The following is a 10,628-nucleotide window of genomic DNA, read 5'->3' on the forward strand; positions in this document are numbered from 1 at the left end:
GACAGAAGAGATTTTGAATAAGTTGCAAAAGAAGCAAAATCAATTTTGGAGAAGGGTGGGGAGTGGGGTGGAGATGGTGGTATTGAGGAATCGCTGATTAACTACACTTTCAGCCATGTATCCCAGACACTAATCTCTCACTGCAAGAAAAAACTTTTTCTAAAATTGATTTTGCTTCTTTTGCAACTTATTCAAAATCTCTTCTGTCTCATCCTTGAACTGTTCACACGCAGGAACAGTTTCTCCCTAACTACACTGTCCTGGCCTCTGTGTTTGAATACCTCTATCAGGTCTCATCTCAGCCTTTTCTTCTCCAAGGAAAACAGTCCTAACTTCTCCGATCTATCTTCGCAACTAAAATTTCTATGCTGCTATTAGTAATGCCTACAGTAGTGTTTGCTTCATTTCCACCTGACCAGCCACCTTTAATGGCTTATGCATATACATCCAGGTACCAATGCTCCCACTTCCCCTTTAGAGTTGTGCCCTTTAGTTTATGTTGACTGCCTATGTTCTCCTTACTAAAATGAATCACCTCTCATTTCTCTGTATTGAATTTCATCTGCCAGCTGTTTGCCCATTCCACTGTCAATGGACTAATAATAGAAGCCCAGGTTAATGCTCTGGTAATATGGGTTTCATTCCCACCACAGCAGCTGGTGGAACTTAACTTCAATTAATTAAAAAAATCTTGAATATAAAATAAATCTCAGTAGGCATGACCATGTCAACTATCACAACTGTTATAAAACTCCATCTGCTTTAACTAACTTCCTTTTGGGGAAGGAAATCTGCCATTTTTCTCCCTCTAAATGGCTCCAGATCCAAAACAAAGTGGTTAACTCTTGGAAAGTCACTCAGTTCAAGGGCAATGAGCAGTGGGAAGCAAACATCAACATCCCATGAAAGAACAAAAAGATGACTAATTATTTATACACAACCTTCAATGGGGAAATTGTATAGGTTATTCTCCTGTTGAGGAAATGCAATTCTGTACTCAGACATCCAGTCAAATGGCTGTTCCCATACACAAAGCATCAGCAAGTTGTTACAAGGCTGTCGATGTCCATAAGACACCAATACTCACAAGTACCCCTTTAAAGCACACATCCTGACATGGAAATATATCATCGTTCCTTCACTGTCGCTATCTGCATTAAGGCATGTGGATCTTCCTACACCACATGGAGTGCACCAGTTCAAATAGGCAGCTCACCACCAACTTCTCCAGCGTGGTTTGGGATGGGTGATAAATGTTGATCCAAACCAACAATTCCTACATCCCATGAATGGACAGAAAGAAAAAGAAAACAGACCACAAGGTGGGGGAACAGAGACAATGCAACTGCTCGTGGCACTCTGGAGAGAGCATTAACATGCCTTCAAATCTCAAATCTGAACCATTCACAGTCTTACCTATTGTGATAAACTCATTGTTGTTTAGTAAGCGTGACACCTCCTCCATTCCTGCCCAGCTGTCACGCTCTAGTACCTGATGGAATACAAAGAGCTGTCACACAGAACATGGATACAGAAAGAAAAACAGCATGACATGCATTTATATAGCACCTGCATCATAGCAAAATACTCCAAGGATTATCATAAAAGCAAGAGCAAAATGTTGGTCAGAAGTTAAGAAAAGTAAAGGAAGTGACTAAACATCAGAGGTAAAGGAGGGAGAGATGTAGCGTGTTGAAGAGTCCTCCGGTCAAAGGCACACTGGAGTTGAAAGCACTTGATGCTGAAGCTGAGGATGGTATTGCTATGATGTGTTGCAAAGTAGTTTAACAATAGGATGATCGTAGACACATACAAAAAGTACATACACAACTATAAGTTCTTTGATTATAACAAGAAAAGTTGTAAGCAAAGTTCAGGAAATATATGTACACCCTACTAAACCAACTTATTTAACAACATCCAAATAAATGGTTTAAATACACAGCTTCATACAAATTTAAATAGATTATTATTTTTCATTGTAGCCTCCCTTAAGTACAAGACAAGGTGGGTTTATTCTCCCCATTGTGTAGTTGTGCCAATTTCCCTGTCATGTGTTATACTGCACAGAACTCACCTGTTCTATAATCTTACAGCTTAATGGAATGTATGCACCACTGAATACATAGGCCATGTTCCGTGGCACCTTCAAATCATACTCTTCTTCAGTGCGGGGGATCTGGAAAGGGACAGAAAATGCTAAGGCAAGGGGACACAAGAGGAAAAGTGAAATGGGCCTCAGTAGACCGCACATCTCTATCACGCTCCGTTAGTTTAATATTACCACAATTATTCAGCTCTTCCTTGAGCCTTTTCCCTGCTTGAGTGTATTCTCTGTAACTACAAAGTCAAAGAAAGAAAATTTCTTTTTGCTAGCCTCCACTTCACTAAGGAGGCTTCATATAAATCCACATCCACCAACCTGCATTGAAACTGCTCACATTTTGATAGCTGTGAAAATGTCCTCCACAGCATCCGAGACAATCCACAACATTCCAAACCTACCAACAGGATTTAAATTAAACATTTCACAACTTTCTTAAAAAAAGTCAATTCCCAACATTAATGGATCTATTAAAAATCCCCCAGAATCTAGAAGTCCACTTTCACCAAAATCTAATAAGTTCTTTCTTCAGCCACACCTTATATCTGTACCAAGTTTCATTAAACATATCAATTTTTGAGTTTTTGAGATCTATTGTTTACAAACAGACTAACAGGGCTAAACCATTATTTCAACTGACCTCCAGCAGAACAGTGAAACAGACATTTTTCTGAAGAAGGGTCTAGGCCCGAAACGTCAGCCTTCCTGCTCCTCTGATGCTGCTTGGCCTGCTGTGTTCATCCAGCTCTACACCTTGTTATATCAGTGAAACAGGCCACTTAGCCCACTCATTCTATGCCATAGTTTGCGAAAGATTGTGACATATTAGTAAAATCACTGGACTAGTAATCCAGAGGCCCTGACTAATGCTGGTGGAATTCAAATTAAAATTAATAAATCTAGAACATAAAGATGGTCTTAAGAGCAATGATTGTGACACCTATCATTGATCATCATTAAAAAGAAGCATAGTTCATTGTCCTTTTGGAAGCTTTCTCTGCCTCCAGATCCACGCTAATAAGACTGACTATTAACTGTCCTCTGCAATGTCCTACTAATATCATTTTAAGGATAATCAGGGATGAGCAACAGATGCTGCCATTGCCTGCAACACCCACAGCCCATGAAAAGATAGAGACAAAAGTCAATAAAGAGGAGTACACAGTTAATTTCCCACAACGTCGAAGTCCGGCCATAAATGATTAAATAATTTATGAAAATAAAACAAATAAACATAAATACAATAATTGCTACACTGCCTAGTCTGAACTAGATTTAAAATACCAAATTGGAAAATAGTCATTGCACTCATTAAATAAGCTCCCTGCAACACAACCACCATCAAATCTGCTCAATCCGTTTAATGAGTTAAAGGAGTAAGAAATCACGCTGAATGCTGTCAGGCTGTTTCACTATGGGAAGCATCACAACTAAGCTGAACCCTATCCTCACGTGTATTAAATTGTTGAATAGTGATCGGTAATGTTCCCAGCCTTCAATGAAATCAACTCAAACTGAACCAGACACAATCCTGCTGAGAATATTGGTCAGTTCTTGAGTGAACAGAATGAAAGACTTGTGTTTATTTAGTATCTTACACAACCAGAACCTCTGAAAATACTTAATTGGCAATAAGGCACTCTAAAGTGTAGTCACGATAGTAATTTAGGAAACTTGACAACCAATTTGCACACAGGAAATTCATAAATCAGCTATGTAATTATGGCCAGACATTTTTGGGAAATTAATTGATGGATAAATATTCATCAAAAAAGCAGGGAAACGACCCCGTCCCCGCTCTTTGAAACAGTGCACAGGATCTTTTACGTTGACCTGAGCAGGCAAATGGGGCTTTGGTTTAATGCCTCATCCAAAGCACAGCACCTCCAACAGGACAACAGTCCCTCAGTCCTACACTGGGAGTGTCAGCTTTAACTTTTGGACTCAAGACCTGGAGTTGGACTCGAACCAGAAACTGTGTGTCTCAGAGGTAAGAGTGTTACCTGCTGTCACAACTGATAACAATTCCACACTGGAGTGTTTACCAAAGGAAATTTCAATGGAGAATTTTTTAAAAAATTATTGTGTTGTCCCCCTTTTATTGTACGGTACCTTCTTGTGCTTACCAGATTCAGTCGTTTGCTCAAAGCCCTGAAATGGCTTTTCCTGGCTAAAGATGAAAAGGCATCGGTCAATTTCCCTGAAAATAAATTATTCATGTTTAATTTCCAGTCATTATGTAAAATTACCACGGAAACAAACCAGCAATATACATGCAATGGAAATGGGATCCAATGGAGCAGAGCATTGGAATCGCAATGTATGGTGATACAAGTGGCACTGTTAGGTGATTGTTTTTATCTAACACAGATTTGAAGGGCTGAAGGGCCTTTTTTTAAATACTGTAGATTTCTACGACGCAATGACGACAGCAATCTTGAGCTTGAGTCATTCACAGCTTTGTAGCCATGGGCAAGATTGAACTTCGCATCCAAGGAGACAGACAGCTATGGAATACATTTAGCATGAGAGATGGCAGTTATTTCATCATGAGAAACACCCCACAAGCTCAACCCTAACTTCACCCAATGGCCCCAATGATACATTAGAAGAAAGTAAATAGTTGCATTTTATGGCTCAGGAGATTACACAATTTTTTACAGTCACTGAAACATATTCAAAGTTCAGTTGTTGTTGTAATGTAGGCAACTGGAAGCCAAAATAGGCCACAACAGCAACATGACTAAGCTTGAATGGTCTCTTTTACTGATGCTGACTTGAGGGATAAATATTGACCCTGATTCTGGGAACAATTTTTCAGCTCTTCTTTGAGATAACGTCACGGATCTTTTACATCCATCCAAGGTGGCAGACAGAGCCTCAGTTTAATCCTTAATCCAAAAACACCTCCAATAATGCAGCACTCCTTCAGTATTGCACTGCAGTGTACGTGTATGCTTAAATCTCTGGAGTGGCACTTGAAACCGGAACCTTCTGACTCAGAGGCGTGAGTGTTATCCAGAACTGTCACACTGAGAAGCAGGAACCCATTGTGTCATAACACATTTACCTCCACTCAGCTGAGGTCAGACAGTGGAACATTATCCCAAGGGTATGTTACGTATTGATCAATTCTGCATTAGGTTGTGTTTGCTCATAAACTGAATAATCAGAAAACATTTTTTAAATGATGGGGAAAGAAACCAGACCACTTTGATGTGACAGAAGTCTAATTTTTGAGAATTTAGTCCATTTTTAAACGTCCCATTGTGACACTGAGCATTGCTTGGCTAGAACGTTACATTGCATGTGAGTAAACCTCGTACAGTCTTCTAGCGTTCAGAATATAATTAAATAATCCTATGTCTAGTATATCATCTTATGTTTCCAGTGTCCCCTTACCAACTGCTTTGTCTGTCACAAGCTTCCCCATGGTGCTCTCCACTGCAGTCAGTGTCTCTCCAGGCTGTTGTTCTGTTAGCAGTCCAATTTGTTTCAGGTTGGCAAATGTAAGGATGTGGTCATAACCATAACTCTGGAGGGAAATAAATGCGACAGGTTTACAGATCAGACTGGTAGAGTTTTAAAGGGAAGTAGTCTGTTAATTGTGGTTGGACGTACTGTACACAACTATAATAAAACAGGCAGTCAGGGTACAAACCCCACAAAGGCTTTAATCAGAAATTGTCCCTTGTACAAATCAGACATCATTCAGTTTGGTTTCAGGAATCACTGCATTACACCAGGAGTCAAATTCCCTGTAATCATGAAGGTTTTGATGAATTTGTGTTATTAAAAGACCATGTCCCAGTTCTTAAAATCAAGAATCGCAAAACTAACAGCTTCATTATATTCAATGAAGACAAGATGGTCTGAGCTGACATACGTTTACACCATGTCAGGGTGATCAATAATAGATGGTGACTGAGGTCGGCTGTGGAGTAACTATCACTGCTTGCTTCAATCACATTAAGCCTGGGTTGGATGTCAGATCACATTGTCAATGTTATAGTTGGATAGACAATGCACCAGTCAATCAGAGCCTCTAGGTGTGGATATCACATTCACCCTTGGTTTAATGTGTCAGTTAGCTATGAGTAAATGAATGGGCAACTCTGCATAGTGAGAAGTCCATCAATGGGACTGACAGAGTACAGCAGTTCTACATACTGTACTTTAGACAATTGAGATTTAAGTACTATGTCAACATGTTCCCCTGAAGCAGATCCTATTGCAATATTAATGCCTCCAGAATTTTAAAGGAAAGTTTCCTACATTATTGCTACTGCAGGACAAATGCAGAGGTAGAGACCACTGTCTTTTTGGATATGACTCTGACAATATACGGGCAGGCTGAGCAACATTTGGTTCGGACTTCTTCCACTCCCTTCCTCATCTCTTCGCACCCTCCAGCTGTCAACCACTGTAACCTCTCCATCTTTAGCTTTCCTCCAATCCCCTAATCCATGGCTGTTTCTCCTCTGCTTGCGAAAGTTCCTTCCTAATCTCTGAGGAAGGATAGTTGGCAAAATACAAAGTTGCGAATTGTAGCCTCTAAGCGGTGTCCTGGAAAATATTCTTCCCTCAGTCCATAGCATCAAAAAATAGCTCAGTGCGAAGCGCTCACAGCAGTGGACCAAAGGTCAGCAGTTCCTGGGATTTGAACAAATAATCCAAGCTGATGCTTGAGTGGCAAGACAACAGGATGAAGGCCCACCATTGTCTCAATGTTGCCCACAGCCCAAGGACAAAATATAATCCAAATAGCTCAGACTCATGATCACTGCTATATCAGTTGTCTCTTTCTTTGCCTACCTGCAGATACTGAGTTTTCAATGAACGATAATCCTTAGAAATCAATCCTGAGGGGAAATAACAGGAAATAAAAACGCAAAGGATGATTAGAAGAAAATTAGCAAATACTGAAAATCTGAAGTAAAGATTGAAAATATAACACGGCCCTGAAAGCCTGTCAGCATCTCGAACGAGAACAGATAGGGGAATGCTTGAGGTAAGGATCTTTCATTAGAAAAAAGATCTAATTATGTAGAGCAGTGAAGCTTATCTGGCAATTTAAAAAAAAGTTCAAAATAATTTGCTTATACTCTAACTCGTCTTTGAGGCTCAGACTGACATGGTTGCTATTCAAGGAATCATTTAGGCTTCAAACACTTCAGATTTACCATTTTCTGTCAGTGAAAGGAGACACATCAGCCGAAGACTCTCAAGTGGCGAAATCTGAAAGATCAAAATGATTCAGGCATAAACAGGATCTGCGTGGTAACAGTTGCCTGTCAAATTTGGAAACATAAAACACCGAGCTTAGAAGTTTGTTAATCTTCAGCAAAGCACTTTTCTTGCCTCTCAACTAAGCACTATCGACCAAATTGCAGTCCAGTAGCTTGTCCACGTGTGAATGTCTTAACAGCAAGTGGTGAGGAGTATTCAGCTGATTGTGGGGCAAACCACAACCAGATTCACTTTTCTCCAATGGCACTGCAACTCTTACCACCTGTCCCAGTAACTCACAACCGAATGGGAATTAAACTTAGGACCTTGCTGGACTGTTCAGTTCACTTAAACAGTGCTTTTACTAACATATTGTTAGGCAAGTTTTGATCTTATCCAATAGATTGTTAGCACACTTTTAGGACACTTTCCAAGAGTACACTCTGTGGAAATAACAATTACAGACAGTCCGCAAAACAAGGTATCATAGCTATTTGGCTGTGAGGAATGACCATTACTGAAACATGTTTCACAGAGCCTCCGCAAGTGAAGTCACCTGCCCTTTACTGGTGTATTTTTCAAATGATTACTCACTATTAATATTACTCATTCCAACTGTTACAATACACTTTTACGCAAACATAATTTCTTGTATATGGTGAACCCAAGTACCTCAATCTCAATAGCTCCAGTTCAGGGCGAGTGAGTGACTGAAAATCTTGTATACTAACGTACACAACCACATACCTGCCGGTTAATGTGCTCCTCCACACAACTGGTGCTCTCTCGGATCTCAAATCCCTCCAATAGTGCTGTAGAGGGAAAGTCAGTCCATGAACAAAACATAACAAAAAGCACATGGAAGAATTTCAGAAAACTAGGAAACAAACAAAAAGGTAAGTTAAACCTTTGCACGCCTTGACAACAGAATACTTGCAAGAGGCACAGACATACGATAAAAAAAGTCTTTACTGCCATCTGTTTGACTTCCTGGTATTACCTCCTGAAATGAGACATTCCTGGTATCAGAAGTTGTCCCTCCCAAGATTAACTGATCAATTTGCCATTGGAATTTTAAAAATCTATCAATTTCTGAAACAAAGAAATTTCCAGAATTGTCCCAATAGGTGAAATGTGGTTTGCCCCTTTGCACTGACAATATCATCCATCATTTCAACACAGTGATCTCTCTCTTAGATTTTCTGTGATTTTGTGCAGAAATTAAAATTCATTGCACTGCCTTCTGAAATACATTCTTTGTCTGGAAACTTCAAACTGCAGAATTCTTCACCCTCCTCTATCTCATCTTTGACTTACAATTTTAAATGTTTTAAAATGCTCGTTCGCCAATCACTGCTCCTTCAATTACTTTATTTCTTTTCTATTTTTTGGCCAACATCTTAATACTTTGTGGACCCCACCATTTGATTTTGATTCCTTCATTTACAAGAAAGTAGCTGTCCTGTGGTGACCGATTTGCTGCGGGGACTCTCTGTAATCCATACCATGTTCAGACTTCAGCAGCTCCTGAAAGTCTTGTTTAGTTTTCTTCTTCATAATTGACTCACATGCTCCAATATCTGAAAGAAAAATAAATCAATAAAGTATTAGTTGCTGACATACAATAGAATCCCCTGGAGTTTGTCTGGAACAGCAGAAGAACAGCATACAAGCTGCAGGAACAATATTTAAGCAAGCAGATTGTTAATCCATGGAACTGTCTCCCTAGAGACATAGCATAAGGAATTTGCATTGATTCATTAAAATTAGATTAATTTCTTGCACGAAATAATATCGAGATCCATTACATGAGCAATTTGAGTCACGATGTGTGGCAGGGCAACACGCTCAGGATGAGCAGGTGGCTTTGAACTTATTCTTCCCAAATCTCTCCAGCACTGGGCACTTTCCTCACCTCATTTCTGGATCTAATGTAGACTCACTGATAGACACTGATCACTGCAATTAGTCGATAACTCCCATTAACATTGTATCCTGTGATCATTGGGATAGTGGAAGCCTAACAATTCCATTATTATAAAATAAAAGTAGTCATTCCATCAACTGTTTTACAGGTCCTATTGGTTAGGGGGCAGAAAGAAAATCAGAACATTATAAACAGCTCAATAAGGCCTAATTCGTCTGACATAAATCATTATTTTCACTGGCTTGCCACATGTAGCCCCTACCATTAAGCCTGTGCTAATTTGTCCTTTGTCGCTGCTAAAGCAATAGGGCCGACAGTGGCTATTCACCTCAGGGACATCATAGTTCTGCTGGTCCAGTTCTCCTATGCAAATTCTCCAGCAGGGCTTCATTCTAATTGACTAGGAGGGTGGGTGGGTGGGTAGGTGGAGGGGGGTGCGGTGGTTGTCAGTGAGGAGGGTCTGGCCTAATCCTTTAATTACAGCATCCCACCCTAACCGAGATCATCAATCCAGCACAGACTCAGGGGTGACTATATCATGCCCTGGGGTCTCCTTATCACTCAGTATCAAGGCAGCTATAATTAAACATAGGAATGCCAAGACAAAAAAAAATGATGCGGCTCATGTAGTTAACCTCGCTCCTTCCTAGTAGTAACAAAAATAGTTAATGACTGATCACAACAATCAATCTTGATTGATTTGTCTACGACAGACCTCACAGTAGGTGAGGAAACCATACTTTCAATATTACTTGTTTATTACAAACATACAATGTTAATCATGACTTAAATTAATAAACTTTTGACATTTCTAGATTTTGTATCTGAAATCTTGAGGAGAATCCAAGGAACTAATGGCAGCAGGGACATTACTATACTATCTGATCGCTGACTGATAGGAAAGGCCCTCAAAATGGATTCAACAAGTGATAAAGGGAAGAATCTGTATTTATAATGGGCTGGACTTTCCTAGGAGTAGAAACCAAGGTCAGGCTGCTGCTCCACTATTCTTGCACGTTAAGAGCAAGCTCCACATTTCTGAAAGGAGTTTCCAACCAGGGCTCCTTCAGAATCATGAAATGTATTTAAATCGAGCAGATCCTTCAGACACCAAGATGGTTTGGGGAAGGAAACCACAGCCCTTTGTCACAGCAGTCCTTACTGTAATCCATTATTTAACCAACCAACAACACAGCCAATTTGATAGATTCTGCGAAAGGATAAGTACATAAATTAGTTGTAAGGTTACAGGTGCCAGGGTGCAGGGTAGGAAAAAAAGAGATGTTAGTGATAAATATGTTGGGTAGGCCACAGATATCAGATCCAGTGAGCGTAGGGTGGGTGTTTGGTGTAGGAAATTTGATTGGT

At 39.9% G+C, this 10,628-nt stretch overlaps 1 protein-coding gene across 1 annotated transcript in view; it reads right to left on the reverse strand.

Annotated features, from left to right (window-relative positions):
• Positions 1-10,628, reverse strand: part of LOC109927393 (VPS33B late endosome and lysosome associated) — a 32,531-nt gene that overhangs the window by 3,632 nt on the left and 18,271 nt on the right. The window contains exons 8-15 of the mRNA XM_048617059.1: positions 8,839-8,918; positions 8,081-8,145; positions 7,288-7,342; positions 6,920-6,966; positions 5,507-5,639; positions 4,231-4,304; positions 2,078-2,179; positions 1,417-1,492 (exon numbers count right to left, since the gene is read on the reverse strand). Coding sequence (XP_048473016.1) covers positions 1,417-1,492; positions 2,078-2,179; positions 4,231-4,304; positions 5,507-5,639; positions 6,920-6,966; positions 7,288-7,342; positions 8,081-8,145; positions 8,839-8,918 — 632 coding nt within the window. The remainder of the gene's footprint in view (positions 1-1,416; positions 1,493-2,077; positions 2,180-4,230; positions 4,305-5,506; positions 5,640-6,919; positions 6,967-7,287; positions 7,343-8,080; positions 8,146-8,838; positions 8,919-10,628) is intronic.

Source organism: Rhincodon typus, chromosome 36 (genome assembly GCF_021869965.1).
Source record: "Rhincodon typus isolate 14 chromosome 36, sRhiTyp1.1, whole genome shotgun sequence".
Taxonomy (NCBI): Eukaryota; Metazoa; Chordata; class Chondrichthyes; order Orectolobiformes; family Rhincodontidae; genus Rhincodon; species Rhincodon typus.